Source organism: Gorilla gorilla, chromosome 6, assembly GCF_029281585.2.
Source record: "Gorilla gorilla gorilla isolate KB3781 chromosome 6, NHGRI_mGorGor1-v2.1_pri, whole genome shotgun sequence".
In the NCBI taxonomy this organism is placed as follows: domain Eukaryota; kingdom Metazoa; phylum Chordata; class Mammalia; order Primates; family Hominidae; genus Gorilla; species Gorilla gorilla.
In genome coordinates this window covers 145,053,641-145,080,452 of record NC_073230.2, presented here as the reverse complement: position 1 = coordinate 145,080,452, position 26,812 = coordinate 145,053,641, and the positions used below count along the sequence as shown (strand labels likewise).

General features: G+C 36.2%; 1 protein-coding gene and 1 non-coding gene across 2 annotated transcripts in view; one reads left to right on the top strand and one right to left on the bottom strand.

Moving 5' to 3' along the window:
- The window catches only part of MTPN (myotrophin), a 51,342-nt gene that overhangs the window by 13,078 nt on the left and 11,452 nt on the right, over nucleotides 1-26,812 (top strand). Inside the window, exons 2-3 of the mRNA XM_004046277.5 lie at nucleotides 12,579-12,692; nucleotides 13,528-13,611. Of these exons, the coding sequence (XP_004046325.1) occupies nucleotides 12,579-12,692; nucleotides 13,528-13,611 (198 nt within the window). The remainder of the gene's footprint in view (nucleotides 1-12,578; nucleotides 12,693-13,527; nucleotides 13,612-26,812) is intronic.
- Nucleotides 3,088-3,194, bottom strand: LOC115935426 (U6 spliceosomal RNA). Its single transcript, XR_004071061.1, has one exon. It is a non-coding gene; the product is annotated as a U6 spliceosomal RNA (small nuclear RNA).

The following is a 26,812-nucleotide window of genomic DNA, read 5'->3' as shown; positions in this document are numbered from 1 at the left end:
CTAAACCTTCCAAAGAAGAAGAATGGTGTGTATTTAATAAGTAAATCAGCTGAAAACTAAAACTAAAATTTCTATAATTTGAATGACTGAAGTAGTCATTTTTGAAAGAAAAAAATGCCTAAGTTGAAGGTTCCAAGTAAATGTATAGGTGAGATAAGAATACATAACAAATGTATTGTTATTCATTATTTAAAATGAGTTCATATTTGTATCATTGAAAGTTTGATGCATTTGGGAGGATGACATCAGCAAGAGAAAGTTCATTTGGTGTGACGTTAACATTTCAGAAAACATGTCAAGTAAGAGCAGGTTGATGTTATACTTTCGTCCTTACAGACCTTCTTTCTTTCTATGGTGCCATCTGTCTGTTTTTCTGTATTGTAAAGTTCCAAATAAAGTATTAATGTATTATCACCTTTCTTGTTTGCTTTGTCCCCTCAGTGGTAGAGTTTACATATAAACCCATTGCTGTGTTGTAATTTATAATTGTGGTATTGTTTGACACACTGATATCAGTCACCAGTACAGTAATAGGTGATTCTTTTTTGCAAAGTTATATCCTAAATAAGGACTTTTAACCTGGGGGATTGGGTAGGGAGGAGGACAGAGAGAGAGTATTAGGAAAGGAGGGACTATATTATAACATTCATCTCAAATGGATCTGTCATTTTTTAAATATTAAACACTGCAGTCTTAAGGAATTCTGAATTCCCATTGGGGAAGGATAATACGTAACTGTAACTGAAATTATTGGGGACATCGACTCAACTATATAGAATTTTGTAAATTTAATACTTTTGCTGCTTTCTACTGTCAAGTGTCCAATATTTAGTTTACATGCTGTGGTACAAAGTGGTGACACATATGCTAATTTAGTCTACTATTTGTTAGGTAGCTTTTGGGACACTGATCTCTTGTGGCAGTACAGTATGTACCTATACCTTGGAACTCAGTGGCAGCAATGCGTACATATCTTACAGATCAAACAAAGAATATTATTTGTCTCTTTTCACCTGAAGAAAGGTCTAAAAACCATTCTCTGTAGGAGTCGGCCATTTCACTTAGAAATAGCATAAAGAGTACTATTTTATTGTAGTGTTTATTATTCAAATAAACCTAATGCTATGTAATAGAGGCCTGTAAGAAGTACTAATCTAGTGAATAATCCCCACCAAGCCACACTGTGGAGGAGCATGTAAAAGATTTTGCTGTTGAAGAGAAAATCTGAAACTTCTAAAAACATACCGCTTATTTGTTAATATGTTTATGTTTCATATTAAAACCAGTTAGGAAAGTAAGGGAGAAAAAATTGAAAACAGCTGGGAAAAATCTAGTGAACAGTGGTAGTCTTTTAAACCATGTAATTTCATATTAATTTAACCACCTCCAGATTGGTTTTTCACAGGTTTGGATGTGTCCATAAGTAATATTCTTGTCATTAATAGAATACTTTAATATTTTAACATTTATTTTCAAAATGGTCTGCAATTCTAGTATTGAGTCCTTCTTTGCTCCATCAGTAATTTAGGAGATTTAGTATTGGTTTGGTTGTGTGTATGTGTTTTGTGTGTTATTTTTGTTCATTCATTCATTTTTTTTTTCTTATGTTTACTTTGTGCTAACACTTTTGGTATTTTGCTAATCCCAATTAATCTAATCTAATTAATTGCATTAGATTAATGCAATCTAATCCCATTGCATTGGGATTAGATAATGGGTTCTGTAAGGTTTTAGACTTTGGAATGTATTGAAGTTTTCTTTGTTCTGTTATATTTTGTTGATATTCAGTGAAATAGTAACGTACAATTTCCATAGAGTACAAAGTTTGATATACATTAACAATCTCATTAATTATTAATCATGCCTGCTGTGTCCTTACCTGCCAAAGACTAAGATGATTATGATAGTCTCTCTGTACAGTGCTATTTTTGTCAGTTGTTTTCTTGCCGTTCTTCAGATAATTCATAACTAGCTTTTACATTTTTTCATGTAAAATGAACATCTTCCCCATTTACTTTTTTTGCTTTGATTCTACTTTATCATGTACTAAGATTACTCTTCCTAGCTTTTTAGATGTATGTGCCTAGTATATTTTTGACCATTAAACAAATTTTTTTCACATTTTCATATTTTGCTTTTAGGTATCTCTCAGTAGCAGCTTCTGGTTGGAAATTTGTTTACTTTTCTTTTTGTTGTTGTTTAACAAAATTCAAGATTCTTTATCTTTAAATTTGATGTTAAGAGCCTAGCACATTGAACCTGTAATCCCAGCTACTGGGGAGGCTGGGTTGCTTTAGCCCAGGAGTTCAAATCCAGCCTGAACAAGGCAGTGAGACGTTGTCTCAAAAAAGAAAGAAAGAAAAAAAAAAAAGGTATATATCTCAAACTCTCTCCAAATATCATTGCTATAGATAGTTTCTCTCTGTAGTCCTCTGGAATTCGGTGTTCTAAGGAAGCCACAAATATGAGACCAGTCTAATTTAATTTTTTTGGTGTTAATGTGATTTTGACTTTTTAATTTTGGGAGTCTTTTTGCTTTATCTAAAGAAATTCTAAAACTATTTTTGGGAGGGGGGAAATAAACTGAATTTTTGCCTACAATACAGTGAGTTCTTATAATCTATAGGCTCAGGTCTTTCCTGAGTTCAGAAAACTTTCTGTTCCTGTTCTGGTTATGTATCATTTATAAGTTAGAACTTTATACTCCTAATACCAATCATCTTTTTCTTTAAACATTTGTACTACTTTATTACCTTGGTATTCTGGGAAAATTTCTTAAGTTTGTTCTCAAGTCTTTACTTAATTGAGTTTTCTTAATTTGAATAGTGTTTCCCAACTCTACTGACTTTGGTACAAATTTTAATTTTGCAATTGCAGTTTTAATTTCCTTGCTATATGTCACTTTCTCTGTAGCTTGCCTTTCCTATCAGCCTGCACCTCAGTTTGTTTACTTTGTGTATTTGCCTGTTCTCTTCTTAAGACACCCTTACTTATTGAGCCCATGTCTTTTGGATTCCATTTTGATTACTCTGTAGATGTTTCCTAAAGTTAAGTTTCTTTTCTTTTTTTTTTTTAATTAAAAACCAAAAAAATATGGACTGCTTCATGAATTTGCGTGTCACTCTTGCAGAGAGGCCGTGCTAATCTTCTGTATATCATTCCAATTTTAGTATATGTGCTGCCGAGGCAAACACTAAAGTTTCTTATATTGAATCATTTCAGAGGTATGTATTTCCTTAGAGTTTTTTTTCTCTCTTTTTCTACTACATTTTAGAGGAAAGAATTTTCAATATATTTCTTTTGCCATATGATTTTTATACGCCTACCTCCATATTGGTTTTCTTTGTTACCTATCCTTTAAAGGGGAAATACTATTCAGATTTAGGGTGTGCTAGCAGTTAGGATGTGAGGATTGCCTCTGACCACACTTAAAACCTGCTTATGTACTAGAAGAATCCTAGTGCTGGTGGTTTTGTTCACCCGATCTTTTATATTCTCTGTTGCCTAAGGCATAACTTCATTACATTGTTTAAAAAAACATGAAATCATGAAGACTGGAAAAGAGAAAAATGTTTAAAGAAAAAAATGTTAGGCTTAGCCCAAGCTTAATTATCTCTTCATGGTAGCTTGATTAGACCCCTCCCAGGCTGAGCTACATCTCCTTTTCTGTATTCCCAAAACAAACTCATAGCCTGTACTGCAGCTTTAATCACATGATATAATTTAATCACATTATATGAATGGTTTACTTTTTGTCTTGCCTTTTATGGCTACACATTCCTTGTGGGGAATGACTCCTTTTTCATCACTATCTCAGATGCTTGCCACAGTTCCCAAAACTTTATAAGCTATCAGTAAATGTTTCACGAATGATTGAGTAACCATATTGATGTCTTTGGGAAAATATTAGAATAAACCATTTAATAAGCATAAAATACTAGAAGGAAAAAACAACTTGGCATTGTAAAGAGGAAAGTATACTATGTAAGTTTGATTTCATTCTGTTGTTGCAGTAAAACAGGAGGCAATACACTTAGTTTATCTTGATCTTAAAAAAACAGATGTTCCATTAAAAAAAAAACAAGCAGATGTTCCTCCTGAATAATACTGACAAACTAGAAAAATCTTCCCTTGCTTGTAGTACTGTTAAAAAAGCAAATAACTCAGTGGGGATAGCCAGGTGGCATATATTAAACTCTAGGGATATTTCCTATACAGCCAATAACATTGCTCTCAGAAATTAGATGTAAGACATGTTCTATTTAATATTTAATTTCTCTTCTCTGGATTAAAAATAGTTGATGGCACACTCACCAAATTTTCACGAGAATAATATCATCAGGTCGAATCAGTGAATTTCACCGTTTATGTTCTTCAGAGTCAGCTTAATCTAATTCTATACTTTACACTCTAACGTCTTGACCCACCCATGTATAGGTTTCAGTAGCAAAGCCAGGCATAGGCAATGATTGTTAGTGTTTACACAAAGTACATAATCAACCCATGAGTACTTTTCCGCCAATCTCCAAGGCAAAGGGTGTCTGTGACCAATTTTAGGGACATTAAAATACAGAAAAATGTGTGCTTAGGAATCAATGAAATAATGTAACTGTTATGTTCTATAAAATAAGAATTTTAGTGTTACAGGCTATTTGATATTTATTGCATGTCTAGAATTAGAATAAGTAAACTATGGTACATCCACTTGATAGGATATATGTATCTTTCAAGAATGATGTCTCGTGAAAGAATACATAGTGTGATCACAACTTTTTAAAGCAATTATTTTCATAGAAAAGGATTAAACAGAATTATAGCAGAGTGGTAACAATGGTTGTATTTTGGATGGTAGGCCTTGCTAAAATATTTTTTAATTTCCAGATTTTATTTTATAAATATGTATGTGGTGGCAATGGGGTGGTTTATAACACTTAACAGGGGATCAGTTAGAAATCATGCTGTACTAATTTCCTTTCTTTGAAGTTTCTAGACTGTTATAAAGATAATCTGAAATACTTCACTGAAATTTGAATGTTTCAAAGATATCCTTGAGGGAATGATGGGGAAGGATGATTGGATGAAAGTGTCATGAACTAGATTAGGGATCAGCAGATGGTAGGTCTCTCTGACCCATTAGTGACTCAAATTCAGGATAACAGCAAATCAATGAAAATATTTAGTTGTAGTTACAGTGTGTTGTGACTGCTAAACACAAGTAATAACCTAGTGTAAAAATAAGAATTGCTTGTGCCATGTGTCTGCAAGGGATAGAACCATAACTAGTAAACAGTGAATTTTCCAGTACTGAGAGCAGGAATGGACTGATCAGCAAGGTTCTGAATTGCCTTTCATTAGAGATACTCAGTTATAGGTTGGGCAGACACAAGCAAGGATTAAAACATAGAATGGGTGGCTGAATTAGATGACATTCAGAACCCCTTCCAACACTGAGATTGTATAACTTTCAAAGACCCTAATAAGGTTTTAAAAATACCGCTTTGTGAAGTAGTAGCTGTTTGGTAGGCAACAGGTTGCACTGTGACAAAGCTGTTATAAGTGACTGTAGAAACTATTAAAATAAGACTGCTATGCACAAGTCACCCACAGACATTGTAGGCAATATATAAACAAGACATTGTTCTTTCATTGTCCTTTCTTTAATGAAGTTTTTATTAAAGTATATAAATAACATACCTGATCGAATAGAGGTAAATATAATGAAAGACATATAAACAAGAACTATGAGGATTAAGGGAATTATATATCAAGAATATCAGGAAAATACCAATAGTATTTAATTTTTTTAGGTTGAAAAACGTGTCCAGTGCCCAGTCCTAAAATGCCACGTGTTTTAGTCTGTTTAGGGTTGTTACAAAGGAATATCTGAGGCTGAGTACTTTATAAAGAACAAGGTTTATTTGGTTCATGATTCTGATTCTGTTGTCTAGTAAAGTTTAAGATTGGGCACCTGCATCTGTGAAGGGTCACAGGCTGCCTCCACTCGTGGCAGAAAGTGAAGGGGAGCCAGGTGTAGAGAGATCACATGGTGAGAGAGGAAGCAAGGGAGGGAGGAGGTGCCAGGCTCTTATTAACACCAGCTCTCACAAGAACTAATGGGATAAGAACTCACTTATCCCACACCCAGTGAGAACATTAATCTATTCATCAGAGATCCCGCTCCCATGACCCAAACACCTCTCTTTAGGCCTGCACCTCTAATATTGGGATCAAATTTCAACATGAGATTTTCCTGGACACACATCAAAATTATAGCACTATGCTTTGGCATTGGAATAAATGATATAATAATTAGGTTCTCCTCTGACATGGAACTCACCAACTTATTGATATAAACTGGTCATGCATTGTCACTTTTTTTTTTTTCTTTCCAATTTTTTTAACACTAAGAAGAATTCAGGTTAGGACCAAGGAAGACTCAGAGAAGCTAATCTTGGGTTGCCAGAATGTAATCTTAAGACCTTTCTTGGGTTCCATTTGGTTTAGAATTTCACATAGACTTTCTCCTTTCCACTATAATCTAAATCCTCATCTTACTCTTAGAAGCACCAGAAGTCAACCTATCCTAAAGCATGTTATGGTTTCTATGGTGGTTCCAGATACAGTGTATGTATTTAATTTAAACTACTCACCAGAATATACTATGAAATAGTAGTGTTTCATATGTGTATTATGTATATACATTATATATGTTACTTAGATTACATATATGGAATATACCATATTTAGAGAAAATAATAGCTTCAAAACAACGTAGTATGTTTTAATATAATACAATCTAGGTTGTGAATTTAATAACTGACAGACTTCATGTTGCAATGAAAAGAAAGAGTTTTAAGAGTAAAGGGAAGCTTTGTATTTGCAACATGGAGACCCTTGACCTCGGCAAAAATGGTTATGGTAATAGTGTTGAGGGTGGAAGCCAAATTAGAGTGGACGGTGAAACACTGGAGATAGCAAATATAGACAATCCTTTTGTAAAGTTTAGCCCTGGAAGGGAGGAAAGAGAACAGTAACTGAAGGGCAGATGTCAAGTCCAACAAGAGGTTGCTGCTGTTTGCTTTTTTAGTGGAAGAGCTGTGAATGGCACATGCTGGTGAGAAGGAGCCAATAAAACAGGAAAGGTTGAAAACACAGTCAAGAAAAGAAAGAAACATGAAGTTTTCCCCAAAAAAAGAAAGAAGGGACGATATACAGAACATAGGTGAGGGATGGCTTTTGATAGGATGACAGGATAAGTCAGTTCCAAGAAGGTGTGATAGAAGTTCCTGAGGGAGATCATGTCTGTAGGCAGTCTTCTGTATAAAGAAGGATATGGGCTCATCTGCTGAGAATGAAGGGGAAGGAGGAGACAGAAAAGTCTAAGGTCTATAATAAGTAGAAGAGGTTTAAAATAGTATCTGTGGAAAGTGGAAGAGCCAGAGGAAAAGGAAAACATGGTAACATTTCCATGTGAGGTAAGGAACGTGTTAATATTGTGTATCTCTCTTCTCTATCCCCAGAATTTGGGAAAGAAAATTAGGTTTTCATTTTTCTCTGTAACTGGTAATGTTTTATGAAGTTAGAATGAAGATTACAGAATAGGTATCTTTATCTCTGCTAATGTCACTAAGGCCTAGAGTATAGGCTGGAGGCAGGGAAGAAAGGAACTATATAGAGCACTATCTTCCTTTCCTATTTCATCACCACTGTTGGACCTACCACCCATCAAGACTGCTGAAAACCTGGTGAAATTGTCATTCAGCACCCCCCAACCATGGGATCTGCAGATAAAGACAGCTTTAATTCTTCCTTTTCGAAATGGATGCCTTTTATTTCTTTTCATGCCTGGTTGTACTGATTAGAACCGCTAGTGCAACATTGAAGTGGTAAGAACAGACATCCTTGTCTTATTCCTGATCTTAGGAGGAAAGCATTCAGTCTTTCACCAATTAAGTATGATCTTTTTTTTTTTTTTTTTTTTTTTTTTTTGAGACGGAGTCTCGCTTTGTCACCCAGGCTGGAGTGCAGTGGCTCGACCTCGGCTCACTGCAAGCTCTGCCTCCCGGGTTCACGCCATTCTCCTGCCTCAGCCTCTCCGAGTAGCTGGGACTACAGGTGCCCGCCACCACGCCCGGCTAATTTTTTGTATTTTTTTAGTAGAGATGGGGTTCACCGTGGTCTCGAACTCCTGACCTCGTGATCCGCCCGCCTCGGCCTCCCAAAGTGCTGGGATTACAAGCGTGAGCCACCGCGCCCGGCCGTATGATCTTAAATGTAGGTTTTTTGTAGGCCAAGGAAGTTTCCTTCTTATCCTAGTTTGCTAAATTCTGATGACAAATGCATACTGGGTTTTTTTTTTATAATCCATTGAGATGATCAGTCATATGGCTTTCTCTGTTTGTTAAAATGGTAAATTATATTCACTGACTTTTCGAATATTAAATCAACCTTATTCCTGGGATAAACCCCACTGGTCATGGTATATTATCCTTTTTACATAGTGTTGGATTACGTTTGCTAAAATTTTTTGTAAAATTTTTCCATCACTTTTCATGAGGAATATTGGCATACAGTATTTTCTTATAACATCTTTGTCTTGTTTTGGAATCAAAGTAATGCTGAACTCATAGAATGAGTTGAGATAACATCCCATCTCTTCCATTTTCGGGAAGAGTGGGTAGAATTGGTATTATTTCTTCCCTTAAATGTCTGGTAGAATTCACAGTGGTGCCATCTGGAGTCTGAAGGTTTCTTTGTGGGGAGGTAATCTGTTGTCCGATATTGGCACTTTGTATCTTCGCTCTTTTCCTGATGACGTTTGCTAGAGGCTTATCAGTTGTATTGATCTTGAAGAATCAGCTTGTGATTCCTCTCATTTTTCTGTTTTCTGTTTGTTTGATTTTTACTCTGATCTTTATTCTTTTCTCTTGCTTATTTTGGATTTAATTTTTTTTCTAGTTTCTTATGATGGAAATACAAAGATTATTCATTTGAAATCTTTCTATTTTTCCAGTAAGGCATTTAGTGCTATAAATTTCTCTATAAGTACTGCTTTGCTAAGGCCCTGCTGACAAGGATTTTTTTCTGTCAGTCACACAAAGCCTTTTCAGTCTCGTCTTTTTGTCTGCTAAAATAAGAATTGTAATGTAAATGTCTGAAGGAATAAAGGAGAAAATTTAAACTCACAACTCCATTTCATAGGCATTTTGCACTCGTATTAAGAGTGCAAGGGAGGATATAACATTTTTTATTTTTTGAGATGGAGTCTCGCTCTGTCGCCCAGGCTGGAGTGCAGTGGCACAGTCTTGGCTTACTGCAAGCTCTGCCTCCTGGGTTCATGCCATTGTCCTGCCTCAGCCTCCCAAGTAGCTGGGACTACAGGTGCCCACCACCACGCCCAGCTAATTTTTTGTGTTTTTTAGTTGAGACGGAGTTTCACCGTGTTAGCAAGGATGGTCTCGATCTCCTGACCTTGTGATCCTCCCGCCTCGGCCTCCCAAAGTGCTGGGATTACAGGCGTGAGCCACCGTGCCCAGCCCTGAAGGATGTAACATTTTTGGTTCACAGAAGTATCTTTGACAAAGATCTTATTGATGATTTATTGCACTTATTTATTTGCTTTGTCTCACTCTAAAGACTCGTCCAGTTAATCCTGTCTAGCTAATATTAATAGAAAGGAAATGTTAATAATGGGAGGAAAACTAATTTTATCTGAATTGTTAAGCATTATTTGCCTCAACAACATTTTTGTAGTTGTGAATAAAGACTAAGGTGGTATGCCAGTTCGCCCTTACTATTTAAATTTGATTTTGAATATAAAGCATGTTACAATAAATAATGTCTTTAATTATTCATATTTCAACCATTATGCAGAAACCTGCCTTAATCCTATTTTGAATAATCTTTTGTCTAGTATAAGCCAGTACCAGGAATCCACAAAAATAATAGTGAACCTTTATTAAATATAATAGCCTTCATTAAACATTTGTTAAACAATGTGTCAGGCACTATGCTAAACACTTTGCATGGGTTATCTCTTCCAGTGAAACACTGAAACCCTGTGAAGTGTAGACATTTCTATTCCCATTTTACGGATAAGGAAACCAAAATTTAGAAAGTACCTGGTCTCTGGTACCACAACTAAGTGGTAGAGTTGGAGTGCTAACCTGGTCTCCAGTGATTTTAGGCACATTATACATCCTTATATAGACATTATATATATACATTATATTACATATATACATTATACATTCCTTCTATATCCTTCTGATTTACAGGAGGCCCTGTTGTAATGCATGTATCACATATTGACTTAAGTAAACAATCCATTAGAAATTATTGCTTTGAATTATTGAAGTAGTCTTAACTTAGAAAGATTGTTTTATCATCTAATATTTCAGGTAGGAAAATGCTGTGTGATGAAACTCTTGATCCTCCAAAAAAATATATATTTGAAATACACATGTGGGCTGGAATTTGGAAACACTCTATAATTTAGTTCCCTTAATGCTTCACTGACACCATTGGTTGCTATGGTAGACAGTTGATATCACCCTTCTCTCAGAATGCTTAAAAATAAGTAAATTCATATTTGAGTATACCTATTACATACATAGATAATACTTATAGATAATAGCTAACCGTATTTCTGTTAATATTAGCTAGTGTGATATTTAAGTGCCTTACATGGATCATGTAGTTTAACCCCCACAACTCCATGAGCTGCAGGTACTGTCATCTCTGCACATAGAAAGTAAGTAACTTGCCCAAGGTCTAATGGTGATGGAGCTCCTGTTCTTAATTCCCACATCATACTGTAGGAAAATATAAAGAAAAAAACATATAATTTCTACTCCCAAGGAATTTGCATTCTGTTGGGAAAGAAGGCATATACAAAGTTGTAAGGGTACCATATATTTAAATACTAACTGATTCCTGTGAGTTTTACGAGAAAGAGAGCTTACCATTATCATGGAAAGTTTCATAGACAAAGTAAATCTTAAATTTGATTGAGGCTTGTAGGACCTATAGTATTTAAATTAATGGGAAGGAAGGAGGGAGCAGGCATAAGTGACAAAGGGGAAGGGGAGTTTGGAGGAGTTTGGAGTATGTGTGTTTGAAAGAATGGTTTATAGTGGCTGTAAAATGATAGGGCTCTGAACATCTTGATTCAGGGTATGGCTTGATGAGTTGACCAAACTATGCTAAGTGAATAATACAATTGTTGAGAAAATAAACTTTGTTTTTCTGAGCCAGGGTCTCACTCCTATCACCCAGGCTGGAGTGTAGTGGCAGGGTCATGTCTCACTGCAGCCTCAACTTCCTGGGCTCAGGGGATCCTCCCACCTCACCTCCCAAGTAGCTGGGCCACAGGAGCATGCCATCACGCCTGGCTAATTTTATATTTTTAGTAGAGATGGGGTTTTGCCATGTTTCCCAGGCTGGTCTTGAACTCCTAGGCTCAAGTGATGTACCAGTCTTGGCCTCCCAAAGTGCTGGGATTACAGGTGTGAGCCACCACACCCGGCTGAGAGAATATAGGATGTTTTGCTCCTCAGTAAAATCTGAACTCTCCTAAGAGGGAAGGGGCAAATACCGAATTAGAAACAGCATGTTGGTACAGAAAGAGAATGGGTTTAAATCTCTACTCTGTTACTAACTGAACCACAGTAAAAAGTTATTTAACCTCTTTCAGCTTTAGAGTTTTCATGTATTAGATGGAAGTTTTTCTCTTCTTGGGGTAGTTTGAAGATTAGAAATAATGGGTGTATCACAGTGCCAGATGTATTGCAGCTGGTCCATAGAGAAGGTAGTCATCATTTTTAGTCTCTGTTAATCTTCAGTGAATGAAAATGACTTTTTTAGACTTAAGTTCATTTTTCTGGCACTATACCTCCATTCATCACCAGGATTGTCATGTTCTTCTGAAAGCCCTGAGTTCCTTTTTTTGTAGCACTTGTATTTTGAAATTATATGTTTAATTATGTGATTATTAATATCTGCCACCCAACCCCAGACGGTAAGCTTCATAAAGTCAGGAGTCATGTCTGATTTTGCTGACCACTGTCTTCCTACTGTCTAGCACAGTGCCTGCCACACAATTGGGCTCTACTGAATGTTAAATGAAATAAATTCTTAATACCTAATACTGAAATTACATTGTGATATTGATGGCTGCCTACATCAAAGTGGGAATACTTTCTTTGAAGAATTAAAATACATGTAATATGAACTGTGTAAAATCTCAGTGCTTGAACTCACTAGTCTTTTGTGGTCACATATTGACATTATGCTGATTGAACTCCTTAGAAATGGAGGACAGTAATGTATTTCGTTATATTTATCATTATTGTATATTGTTTTCAGCTTAACTAATTGTGGCTTGAATTTCCATCATACTGTATGTTAACTCTTGTGCAGAATTTCATTTCAAGTTTTTGGTTATTTTATTTTGCAAGAAATGTTAATTGTTTCATGAAACTCTTACGGCTTTAAGAAAGTAAAACATCAGGTGCCTCATTTCACTTCTTCAGTCTTCCATTCATATAAATATTGTTTTCATTTGGTTTTCTTATAAGGGAGAAGATGTCAACCGGACACTAGAAGGTGGAAGGAAACCTCTTCATTATGCAGCAGATTGTGGGCAGCTTGAAATCCTGGAATTTCTGCTGCTGAAAGGAGCAGATATTAATGTACGTAGAGGACGTGATCATTCTTGAAAAAATTTTCTGTTAATATGCTATGGGTAATTGTTTTCTATAGATTATAAAATAGCTATTTGTAGAAACTTCGTTCTAAATAAGAATACAGTCTGAAATTATGCCAAATTGCCTATAACTTAGAAATACAATGGTGGGATTTTTAAAAATAAGCCAAAAAAGCTGACTTTTTTAAGCTGACAAAAATTGAAGGTTAGTATGTTTCCCCTGTGGCTGTTGCTTTTCAAGTTCTAAAGCTTGGGGAGTTAGCACTAACTGTGGGTAACAAATGGCTATGATGTAATACAGCATAGGACTCTGCAGTCATAGGCTAAATCTAAACTGGATTATTGGACAAAGGTCAATGGGCAAGTGGTCAGATAAGTGCAGTCATCTCCCAACTTTAGCCTTTTGTAGCTTCTGTATTTCAGGGGGATGCCATGCTACCCGGCCCTTTTACCTCCTCTTTGGCTGTGTTTTACCCCTGTTTTCCCTTACTGGACCACACTGGCATTTCTACAGTTGTGGGGAATCAAGGCTTAGAGAGGCTAAATAATAGTACCACAGTAAGTGGCAGAGCCAAGATTTGAGCTGAGGTCAAAGCCCTGCTCCCTATGCTCTACTACTATGACTCCTAAGGAAAGACATTGCTTGTGGGCTTGGGTCTCTGGTAGCTCTAAGAGACTAGACACTTGACTCTGTGGATTTATTTATTTATTTATTTTGTAGAAAGGCAAATAGGTAAATCTAGAAAGAGTTTTCTAGTTAAAACTAGAAAGTAGGAAGAAATGAAAAACAGATAAAGTTATCTCTGTTTATTATTTCATAGGCTCCAGATAAACATCATATTACTCCTCTTCTGTCTGCTGTCTATGAGGGTCATGTTTCCTGTGTGAAATTGCTTCTGTCAAAGGTGAGGTCAATTGCTAATAGTATTGCTTTTTCTATTACTGTGTTTAAGCCAAGTATTTGATTGTTAATTTATTTGAATTTTGTGTGGCAGCAGGGACAGAAAACTGGAAGCAATATACAAAATTGAGGCGTAGTGTTACTCAAAATAGCTGGCCCATAAACTGTTACTAGTTTGTGGTAGGTAAGGAGCTTGGGTGAATATAAATCAGCAGTCTTCTTTGTCAAGAAAATATTTTACACACACACACACAAAAACCAGCTTGAAATAACCATTGTACTTGATGATATAGAAGAATGTCATTTTGGACAGTAACACTTTGTGGACTGGCACCAGGTTCATACACCGTGCTTTGAGTAGCACTGGTTTGAAATGTATATGTTTCATTTTCTGGAATACATACCGAGCAAAATGGTTAGAGGTAGTTTGCTGTTAAGTAAGGACTCTCCAAGTTATCTGGTTTCTTGATATGCTTGAGATAGTGGTAAATTTGGAGTTTTCCTACCTTTTTTGTCTTTGCTGTTATAAGCCCTTAGATGGAGTTCAAAATCCAGACTCAGAAATTAACCATTTAGTTGCAGCCATTCTAGCTGTATTAGATGGATCCTACAGATGTTGGAAAGCAAGAAATCTTCAGAAAATATTACCAGTTACAGTATTATCACTAGTATTTAATCCCAGCCTTGTCATTTTATGACCATACTCTGGAAAGTGTTGTTTATAGTATTTCATTTGGGATCTTAAGCCCTGCTAAAAGAAGCAAGAGAAAAACAGAAATGAGTAGACGTATATAAAGCATTTTGCCACAGTGCCTGATACATAGTAAGCACTCAATAAGTAGTAGCTTTTATTATAACTAAGGCTGAAGAGGATTTTAATGCTTTGTAGTGTCAGCTTCAGTAAGATATGAAGAAAATTGGGAAAGAAGATAGCACATTTATCTCTTAACACTTTATTGACAACTTTGTAAAGATATGGTTCTAAAAGCAGTTAATTTGGGTCCTCTAAATAGAGCTAGTGTTTTTTCTATCCATAGCTTCATGTTAACCACAATTACTGGATTTCTTTAAATATGTTTGTTGTTGTTTGGGTTTGGGTTATATATCAAGAGCAATTTTTATACCTTACTGATAAGAATGATGCATTTGTCCAAAAACCAAAATAAGTGGAAATATTACTCTTTGCCACTAGTGGATCCAGCATCTGTCATAGGGTGTGCTCGCAAAGATTTCCAGTCACTGTCTTTCTCTTTACTGTTCATCCCTCCCCAAGATCTGCGAAAGGATTACAAAGTACCTTTGAATACTGCTAGATAATTTCATCCCTGGGAAATATTTTTGCTTACTGTATCAAAAACAGATTTGCTGTTTATGAAAGATTTATATAATTTCAATATTGTATTAGTTAGGACTCTGTCTTGCAAGTAACTGAACCCAGCTCAGACAGGCTTAAACAGTAAAGAGATCTTATTAATTTATATAACTGTACAGTTGAGGCACAGCTTGACCCTGGATTTAAGACACATGACCATGATCTCATTTTTTTATTTTTATTTTTGGCCTGTGCCACTTCTCTTCCTCAGCATTGGCTTTATTTCCATGGCTTCAGCCTATCTGCTAGCTCTCAAAAGAAATGGAGGACTCCCTCCTTACCCTTCGTTCCCGCCTTTTCCCTGACTTTTTTTTTTTACCCAGCCAAGGGTTTTGTTCTCTGAAAATAAAAACCTCCATGGGATCATTTTTTGCTTAGGTCCCTTGTCATTTACTAAATGAGCTGCCCTAAATGTACTCTTTCCTTCTAACCATATCTCAAACTGTAGATCAGAACAATTTTTCTTTGTGTTAGACCTCTCTGTCCTCCTAGGAAAAACAAAACAGGATATAATTTTTATGCTATAGAGAACCCAAACCATTGTTCTGTACTCCTTATTCCCAAAACATGAGGCTTCAGGTCATTGAGACCTTGTGGATGTAAGTTTCCGTTGTTAAAGAGTTGAAAACATTAAATGAGTTCCTGAAAAGTTGGCTTGATTTGCATGTACATTAGGCCCTAAGATGTCATCCCAGAAGGTTCTCTGTGTGTGTACTGTGTTGCTAAATTATTGATTGTAAGTTGTCTTACTTTTAACTAGTTTGTTTTTTCTTTTGCTTATGCCCATTTTGTTCTTTTGTGTCTGAACCTTGACTTTTTTTAGCCAAATAAGTGACATTTGGAGATAGCTATGTTGGTAGCAGACCGTTTGTAACCATGTAGAGCTGTTGTTTTATATGAAAGAGATTTTCTTCTTTTTGAAATCAGCATAGTACATTTTAGTTCTGCTTTTTCAAAATTAATTACTTTGATTTTATTATTGCATAAGCTTCTTTAATGGATACCCTGTAGTTTTGTTAGGCAGATTTTTTTTGAAAATTGATTATACTCTTTCAAAAATTCTTAGTTGCTAAAATAGAGCTGTTCCAGTGCATCTTTTAAAAGTTATAATCAGTGTTTATATTAAGTCTAATTTGTTCTGTCTTTTATCAAAAGTAGAATTCTTATGGATTATTATGAATTCACTTGAAAAGACTTGGTTTAAGAACTTTCCAGAGTCATTGACATTTCCAATACATTGTCCAGTTGATTTATCCTTAGCATAGGAAAAAAGGCAAAATAATAAACAGGGATTTAGAAACCCAGTATGATCACAACTAATAGGGGAGAAATCAGAAAAACAAACATGATTGCTAGAATATTTGAAATCAAACTTTATGTGATATGCTGTATCATTTATAATTTATCATAAACCCAAATACTTAGGTATTATTATCTCTCTTTTATGGATAAGGAAACCATTTATCTCGGGGTGGTCTAACTGCTTGAAAGTCAAATACAATGTAATGGAATCAAGATTTGTTCCAAGATGTAGGATTCAGCAGCCTGTGTTCTTACTATTGCTTGAAATTGCCTTTCAGAAGTACTGTCAGGTCAGTCAATGAGAAATGGAACATGTACATATCTGCAGGTAAAAAGACTTGTGGCCTCATTTTTAATTGGCAAGCTGGTAAATGAGAAAAATGTAGAGATCAACAGATGAGAGGCTTCCATTTCAAAGTTTAGGTCTGAGCACATTCTGTGGTGTTCCCTTTTTGCCCCCAATGACAGAAAAGATGTTTTTAAAGTGAGTTGATCAGTATCTGCTTCGGACCAGAAGAATTGGATCCATCAAATAAGAAATTATAAGGAAACCTTGAAAGACAGAAAACAGGCAAGGTAGGGCCAAAGAAGAAATTCCCAAATAAGAGCAAGAGAGTATTGTTGCAAAAGGCAAGAGCTGATCCAAGGCCACGCCCAGAGGTGCCCAGTACCCCCAAGCAACAAATGGAGTGATAAGTTGGATGCACTTCAGGAAGAAGCAAATTAAACCCAAAAGGAAAGACTGAGATGCAAGAAGGGGAATGATAAGTAAGAAGTTAGTGTGAATTAGTATGTGAATAACTCTAAACAAATATTTAACACTAAAGTTTTTAAAAAATAAGCTAGAACCAAATAAGGTAAATAATATGAGATGATCAAAGCTTCTGGTATTTTCACCAAATCCAGAGTACCTGAGAAACATGGTAAAACTAGCAAGAAGAAACAAGGGAAAGGAGGCAGATAATTAATGCAGGCTCAAGAAGCATCCTTGAAGAGGTAGCAGCAGCAGAGGAGTGAGAGTGTGAAGAAGCTGATGTGAGTGTATGAGACAGACACTCATAATAGAAAAGTAGCAACTGACCAGTACAGCAGTCTGCGGAGAGGCCAAGCCCAATGCCTGTTTTTATCAGAGCAATAATAGGCAGCCTGTATAATCATGTGTCATTTAGAATTATAATTATCTCAGTGAAATAAGGTTCCCCTTTATTTGCCCTAAAAAATCTTAACCAGGAAATTTTTGGAATGAAAAGGATATTTAAAAGGTGGTATTAAAAAGTCCTTCAGTTCAAACCCCAATACAGGAGAAGCACAAGACAGAGAAGGGCCAATGGGGTCATCCCCTCCCTAACGAGACTCTCTGTGCTGGGGGTACTAATTACATGGCAGGAAGAATGGGGCCTCTAAGGGAAGTGTGGGGTCTGTCTCTCCCTTTTTTCCATCTTTTTCCTCTCTCGCTTTCTTTCTTACACAGAAACATACACATACCCAGAAACCTATTTCTCAGACCCCTTTTTCTCCTCTTTCTCTCTCCCTCTCCCACACCTCACACACACATACTCCCACTTGCAACTATTCTGTTTCTCTCCTGGGCTCCCCCACTTTCCCTTCCCCACCCCACTTGTATGCTCTGGAATCTGTGGAGACGCCAGCCCTGCCCAATCAGAGATGCCAAAAATGGGGACATGACTTCTGGACAGAGGACATGGGCCACGCCCCCATGCATCCCCACCCCCGCCCCTCCAGACGGCTTACTTACCTCATACGCAGCTCATCTTAAACCAATAGAATCGCTCGGTGGACGAGAGTGTCTGACTCAGATATCTACCTCGGAGGGAGTTTCTGCTACTTTAGGGAATTTTTGACTGGGCTTTGAGGTTGAACTTTTTTTTTTTTTAAAGAAAGAAAAACCCTGGGATCCATCTGTTTTTTTTGTTGTTGTTGTTTTTGTTGTTGGTGGTGGTGGTGGTGGTGGTGGTTCTTAATTTTTAATTTAGTTTGGGGAAGTAGCTTGTTTGTTTTTTTTTATAAATATGTTGATTTCTTGTCAAAAAAAAAAAAAAAGTCCTTCAGTTCAAAAGTTGGCAAACTTTTTCCTAGGCATACTCTTTTTGCGAAGGCATGCCTTTGCAAACTACATGCTCACTGATGTAACATTGCCATAGACAATACATAAACGGATGGGCATGGCCGCATCCCAGTAAAACTTCATATACAAAAACAAATATCCAGGCCATAGTTTGCCAACCCCTGCTCTAGCTCATAAATAGTTTGGAATTTATAAGGCACATCGTTTTAAAACCCTAACCCTCAGTGGTAAGATGATGCTTCCCTAAGTGCTACAAGGTGAGTGTGTATCCTTCTGGATGCTTTTATTAGACTATGCTAGCACTTATTTTTGAAAAGATTTTTTAATGTAGCCAAACAAGAGTTTATAGGACACTTATCTGGGATATTCACTGTTCATTACTAAACTGGTCTTTCTGATTAAAATCTGAAACACTTGAATAATAGCAAGGTTGCACAAACACATTAGTAGAAGGGGGCTAAACATGAAATCATATTCTTGAATAGTATTAGCTGATGGACTTTCCTAAGTTCAGAGTTCATTTACAGTAGTCCCCCTTTTCTGCAGTTACCCATGGTCATGGTGAGTACATTACTAAGATACTTTGTGAGAGAGACACCACATTCCCATAACTTTTATTACAGTTAACTTTTATTAGCATGTTATAGTTGTTCTATTTTATTATTTCTTCCTGTGCCTAATTTATAAATTAAACTTTATCATAGGTATGTATGTATAGGAAAAAACATAGTGCAGTCATGTGCCATATAATGACGTTTCAGTCAACAGTGTGCTTATGGAGATGCTGGTGTAAACAAACCTACCTCACTGCTGGTTATACATAATACTTGGTAATGACTGTGTTATATGTTTATGTATTTACTATACTATGCTTTTTATTCTTATTTTAGACTAGAGTTTCTTCTACTTATTAAAAAAAAAAGTTAATGTAAAAGAACTTCAGGCATGTCCTTCAGGAGGTATTCTAGAAAAAGGCATTTTTATCATACGAGTTGACAGCTCCATGTATTCTCTTGCCCCTGAAAATCTTCCAATGGGAGAAGATATGGAGGTGGAAAAAGTGATATTGATGATCCTGACCCTGTGTAGGTCTAGGTCTAGGCTCGTGTTTGTGTGTGTGTTAGTTTTCAACAAAAAAGTTTTAAAAAATTTTTAATTAGATAAAAACTTATAGAATAAGAATATAAAGAAAGAAAATATTTTTCTACAGCTGTGCAGTGTACTTGTGTTTTAAGCTAAGCTTTATTACAAAACAGTCAAAATGTTAAAGACATTTAAAAGTTTATAAAGTAAAAAAGTTACAGTGAGCTAAGGTTAATTTATTGCTGAAAAAAGAAAATTTTTCTTATAAATTTAGTGTAGCCTAAGTATACAGTGTTTGTAAAGTCTATAGTAGTGTGAGTAGTAATGTCCTAGGCCTTCACCTTCACTCACCACTCATTTCACTCAGAACAACCTCCAGTCCTGCAGGCTTCATTGATGATGAGTGCCCTATACAGGTGTACCATTTTTATCTTTTATACTGTATTTTTACCATACCTTTTCTATGTTTAGATACACAAATACTTACCATCGTGTTACAGCTGCCTATAATATTCAGTACGGTAACATACTGGATATAGGTTTGTAGCCTAGGAGCAATAGGCTATAACATATATCCTACGTGTGTAGTAGGCCATACCATCTAGGTTTATGTAAGGACACTCTATGATGTTCACACAATGATGAAATTCCCTTGTTAAGCGACATGTGGCTGTATCTATTAGGGTTCATTACTGTCTGTGGTTTCAAGGCATCCATTGGAGGTCTTGAAATATGTCTCCTACAGATAAAAGGAGACTACTATATTTTTCACAGTTACATATAATTGGACATCTTAATATAGTTTTGACAATTCTGTAAGAGAAATAATAGTAGTTTGCCTATAGCATTAATACACTATCATGTGGCACATTTATTTTCATTTTATTTTATTTATTTATTTTTTTGAGACAGAGTCTCCCTCTGTCCCCCAGGCTGGAGTGCAATGGCGTGATCTTGGCTCACAGGTTCAGGCACTTCTCCTGCCTCAGCCTCCCAAGTAGCTGGGTTTACCACACTCAGCTAATTTTTATATTTTTAGTAGAGATGGGGGTTTTGCCATGTTGACCAGGCTGGTCTCAAACTCCTGACCTCAGGTGATCCGCCTGCCTCGGCCTCCCAAAGTACTGGGATTACAGGTGCGAGCCACCACGCCTGGCCTCATGTTGCACATTTCTAGTATTAACATAATACATATAATATTGAAGATTATATTTTCTATAATACTAAAATTCCATATAATGTACATAATTCCTTATAATTTTAATAAAGAACTTTAAGAAGTTCAGTATTCCTAATCCTAAGGAATACTATTTCTAAATAATCAACTGTGGGGTATTGTGGGGAAATATCCTAAATATTTACTTCTTTTATCAATCATTTAAAGATGTTATATTTGCTATAATTTAGAATTTAGACAGATAAGCTTTCAGTCATTTATGCTGGTGTATTTACACTCCATGCCTTACATGGTATATACTGCTATTAAAAATGACCTCTCAATCGCCTATAGAAATACGAATTCTTATAAATAAATAGAAAAAGTTATACCCCAGCATGAGAGAATCAAAATCCCATGAGTTGAGAATTCAATGAAAGTTTCAAAACATTGTAGTTTTATTCTTAGATTACAAAAATAATCTGACAGCATACTTAATTTGTTATTATAAGCTATCATTTTGTTACTAGTGATATTTAGCATACTGAGCTATACCTGAGAGGAGAAAGCCCAAAAGAACTGCTTTTTTGTTTTCCTTTTTTTCTCTGCTTCTGTGTCAAAAGAATTTATCTCCTCAGGAAGCCAACTCTAATCTTACAACAACAACTATATATAATATACCACTGATGGTTATGCAGCGCTAATTTTAGTGACTCAGCTGTTTCAGACCACTCTGTAAGTTAACTATTCCTGGCTTGAGAACAAAGGTATACTCAACTGCATTCTTATTTAAAGGAAGTCAAAATATTTATGTTTTATGTATAATTGCTATAGAGATTTTAAAATACTGAAATTCAGTCTGCTGAGGAAATAGAAAAAACCATCTTGTCTGGTAACATTCATGTTTTTGATAAATGTATTTTCTGTGCTTTTTCTTTTTAATCATGCCGCCAGTTAGTAAAACTTAAATATCCCTCTCAAGTATCAGCATTGTTGACTCCCCAGGGAAGTGTCTGTGGTGCAGAATGTGCTACTTGAATTGGGAATCAAATGTGTAAGATATAAGGGCTGAAAGTTAGCCCTTTTTAGCATAAGCAAATTGGTGTGCCTGCAGGCAGAACAAATATTTACTTGAATTACTATTTGTTACTTGAATTACTACCATACCTCCAATAAAATCTGAATAGCTTCAGATATTCCTCCACTCACATTTTAGGCTTATTTGGAACCCCAAAATTCTGTTCCATATAAAACATGGTCAAGTTGGGTTTCAAAAAAGTTTTAGGACTGGTCTTCCTCAAAGAGCTCAGCAGTGCCTTACTGAATTGTCTTATTTTTAAGAAACTGTGTCATAAAGGGCCTACCAGAGTGATATATCTACAAGATTTACCCCATAAATAACTGAAGAACCAATTGTTAGACTGTTTTGATAGCTTTCACCAATCTCATACACAAGTATGCCCACGGTGTACGTTCATTGTTATTAACTATTTAGCTCTTTTAGACTACAGCACATCATTTTAGCTTCTGTTAGTGATCTGTGCTATGTGCTGGGGTGCCACACACCAACACACACACAAGTTTAGTTCTCAGTTCTGCTTAATAACTCTGGGTTTGAGCAAGTTTCTTAATATCTCAGCCTAAGCTTTCTCTTCTGTAACATAGGCCTGTATTTATCCCATAGAGTTGATATGAGGATAAAATAGCTCACAGTTAAATGACATTTACTATGTACAAGTACAGTTTTGAGGGCTTTGTGTATATTAACTTATTTAATCACCATAGTAGTCTTATAAAATATTTTTTAATCCATTTTACCACTGGGGAAACAGAGGCACAAAATGATTTAGGAAATTTGCCCAGCATCACACAACTAGCAAGAAGGGGAATTGGAATTCAAATCCAGTCAATTTTGCTCTAGAGCCTGTGTCTGTAACCATTACATTATACTGCCTCTCAGTATAGCCAAGTACTCAAGTGAGATAATGTGTATTAGCCACTCGCTGAAATGCCGAGCACATCATGAGTTCTCAGCAAGTACAAAGACTTTAGGATTGATGTGCTTCTCAGGAAAGGAAAGACTTGCTGTAGGAATGAGGGTTCCCTGAAGAAAATAAACTTTATGAGAAGAACTTTGTTTCAAGTGTGGACGTACTTTTTTGTCTGAAACTTAGGATGTACCACCTCTTAAGTAATATAACAGCAGCCGGGCACAGTAGCTCACGCCTGTAATCCCAGCACTTTGGGCGGCCGAGGCGGGTGGATCACCTGAGGTCAGGAGTTCGAGACCAGCCTGGCCAACATGGTTAAACCCCATCTCTACTAAAAATGCAAAAAAAAAATTAGCCGGGCGTGGTGGCAGGTGCCTGTAATCTCAGCTTCTCAGGAGGCTGAGGCAGGAGAATAGCTTGAACCCCGGAGGTAGAGTTTGTAGTGAGCTGAGATCATGCCATTGCACTCCAGCCTGGGCAACAAAAATGAAACTCCCGTCTCAAAAAAAAAAAAAAAAGTAATATAACAGCTCAATATGTGACTGTCTTTGAAGAGGAGTAATTTGAAGGCTCGTTTGTGCTTTAACCCATCCTATTTCCATTAACCCATCCTATTTCCATGATGAATTTTTCTCTGAAACCTTGAAATGATCTTTCTATTCATGTTAAATGTGATTGCTATAGTGATATTAAAATCATATTTTTACTAGGGGTACCATAAGAACAAATCCAAGACCATTATATATGCAACTGAAAATGAACTATAGTTAACTGTGTTCAAATAAGGAATAAAATGAAACATAAAATGTCTCATTGCTCACATGTGTGTGAGTCTCATTTGTTAGTTTTTGTCATTTGAGTAAGTTTGAGCAGCTGCTTGGAAAACTTGAAGTACCTGCCTCTTTAGATTTTAACTGACATTTTAAGAATTGAATTTTTGGAAAAGTTAAAGAGATGAGACAACAGCATCAACACTTAGCCCACTTGGTAAATTAAAGTTCTCAACAAATGCTTTGGTTCATATGACATTCCCCATTGCATACTTAGCACGTTGTTGGAGAAGCAGAGTGGTGCAGATAGAGGAGCTTGGCAATGAAGTTAGTAAACCTAGATTTAAGGCCTGGTTCTGTAACTTCATAGCTAGTAAATCACTTGACATCTGAACTCAGTGGGTTTAATAGTATTCATACCCCAGGATTATTCTGAGAATCAAAGAAGGTAATGGTCTTTCCTATTTTTAGTACTTGCCACACTATTTATGAAATATATGAGAACTAGTCTCTGATTCTCCCTAATGCCCTAGAACAGTGGGCAACAAACATTTTCTATTAAGGGCCAGGTAGTAAACATTTTCTATTAAGGGCCAGGTAGTAAACATTTGGGGCTTTCTGTGCCTTATGGTCTCCATTACAGCTTCTCATCTCTGCCACTGTGATGCAAAAGCAGCCATAAGCAACATGTAAATGAATGAGCCTAGGTATGTTCCAGTAACATTTTATTTACCAAAGCTATATCTGCCACTTACTAGAAACTCAGTAAAGAGTCACAGAATGGACTTGTGAATTGAGTGTCTATGAAAAGATGCTGTGGTGTCAGAGTGTGCAACAGATGACATGTCGTATGTGTGCCATCCCACAGTTCTTTTATTTTCTGTAAGATACAAATAAGCTGCAGATATCTAAAGGTAATAAATTCCAAAATCTAGTCTTGTCCCTAACATTTTGGGGGGAGAGGCCATGGGTAATTTTCAACTAAATGTGGTATAGAATACAAAATTTGGAGTCAGATGGTTCTAGTTTTCGTATTTGTTGACTGACCTTGAGCAAGTTTCTTAACTGAGCTTGAGAGCCTGTCTACAAAATGGAGTTAACAATGTCCACTTCAGGGGACTGCTGTGAGAAAAATGTGGTTACATATTTTTACTGTTACATTAAAAACTCAAAACTGCTATGAAAAATGTAAGGGAGGTAACCAATAATAATATAAGGTATTATATTAGACCTTATAGGGTATCCAGAAATTGGCTTTACTCTGTCTCCTGTATCAATATGTAAATTAAATGTGCTATGAAATCATCCTGCACCAGTAGATAAAATTGCAAAGTATGTATAATTGTAGGTATTTGAATAATTTTTAATGTCACTAAATACCAAATCGATTTTTAGTAGTTTCTGAAATTGAATCATATGTTTAAGTTCTATGGTAATATTTATATATTTAAACAGTGTAAGGTTTTCAGATTCTGAACATTTTCTCATAGTACCATGGAACTACAAACAGTTGCCTCAAATCATGAGATAATGGAGTTCTTTGTGAGTATAGTAGTTTCTCAAGACTGTTCTAAAATGCATATAAATTGATTCAAAATAATTGACAGTATTCTTTCTAATGATACAGTAGTACATACTTAGACAAGATAGTATTTTTTAAAAAATAATTTTTCCTTTTAATTTGGATGCTTGTGTTCACTAAGGGTAATATTTCTGTTACTATGACCCAGATGTGAATTTTTTTCATTTAATATTTATTGAGCATCTGCTGGCTACCAGGTATTATCCTAGGTATTAAAGCTATAGGGACAAATATAACAGGACCCCTTCCTTCATGGAGCTCAGCCTAATTTGGGGAAGACATACCTGTTAATGGTTAATTATAGACTGTGGTAAGTTCCCTAAGAAAGGTGGAGTTTAGCCATGAGTAAAAAAAACCCTTACTACAATGATCTAAACAAGAAAGTCTGAAGATGTGCAGTCCAAGGCTAAGTGACTGGCTCCGCTGTGTATGTTGTTGATATCCCACACTGGGCACCCGCCCCACGCACCCCCCCCCGCCCCCATTTTCCCCAATCCTTGTGGTCACAAGACAACTACTGAACCGCCAGGCATTGTGTCTGTTGACAACAGGAAGAGGGGGGAAAGAGCTAAGGCCAAAATTAGGTCAGATAGTCACCTGTAGCTTTAAGGGAGTCTGAGGATTTCACTTATTTTCAACCTCTGTAGTAGAGGAAAGCAAAGAAGAACAGGTTGGAAGTGGGTTGTGTCAGATGCTGAGTGAGCAGTACTGACCTGTGATCTCCAGGGCACCAGCTGCCTGGGAAACCAGCTTCCTGGGAAATCCCAGCAGGCTTCACAGAGAATCTAACAATTGAATGAGAGGTAATTGGGTGGTTCCAGGGAAAGAATAAAGAATGTCTTTGATCCTTTACGTTTTTCGAAGTCTTCATGAGACATTTAATATCAAAAGGAAGTACACACTGTATTCATTTAAATACTGGGGATATAGGAGTTAACAAGGTAAACAGATCCTCCGCTGTTGGACACCTCATTTTCTAGAGGGAAGGCAGAGTAACACCTCATTTTTCTAGAGGGAAGACAGAGTAAACAGGTATACAAATAAATGTAACTTAATTTCAGGTAGTAACAAGTACTGTGGGGGGAAAAAAGCCTTTATAAGGGTAAAAAATAACTATTTTGGATAGAAAATTTCTTAAGGGTATTATATACTTTTCTCTTAAGCAGAGTAACAAGACATGATGATTTCCTTGAAGCCTTACCAGCATCCAACCCTCGGGGGTCTGTTGAAGTTTTGGTTAATTGTCCTTACGCTAGCTAAGCTTTAGCCGGGCTCAGTCTTGGTTTCTTTCTTACTATAGTCATGTCAAGCTCTTGTCAGATGTTACTGTTGTTAGTGTGACCGTCTTCAGTAGGCCTTCTCTCCTTTCTATTTTCTGTTTCTGATTTGATTTTGACTGAGAAGGTCTGTGTTTGAAATAAAAATTTCTGAGTGAGGACACCAGCATGCTTCTATGGAATGATAAAGAGCTTGAACTCTGTAAAGCTGTTTCAATGGTTTTTTAAAGTTTTATATTCACCTCCTGTCAGTTCAAATCAACATAAGGTTGCTAGAATCCTGACCTGATAAGTATCTGTCATAAAATGTTAAACTAGAAACATTGCAAATATTCCTTGAATTGCCTTTAATCCTCAACTGCAGTCTTAGTCCTTTCAGACATTCGTTTTGTATTTGATTCTAAATTGCTTTCTTTCCAAAGTGAATTGACCATTCAAAACCATGGTTGCTAAAGAAAATTTTCTGCAGTAATTGGTTATATTCCAAGGGGGAAGGGTATGTGTGTGTGTTTATCTATGTGTATATGTAGATAGGTAAATCCATATGCATATATAGAGATAACACACAGTTTGCCCTCCATAGCCA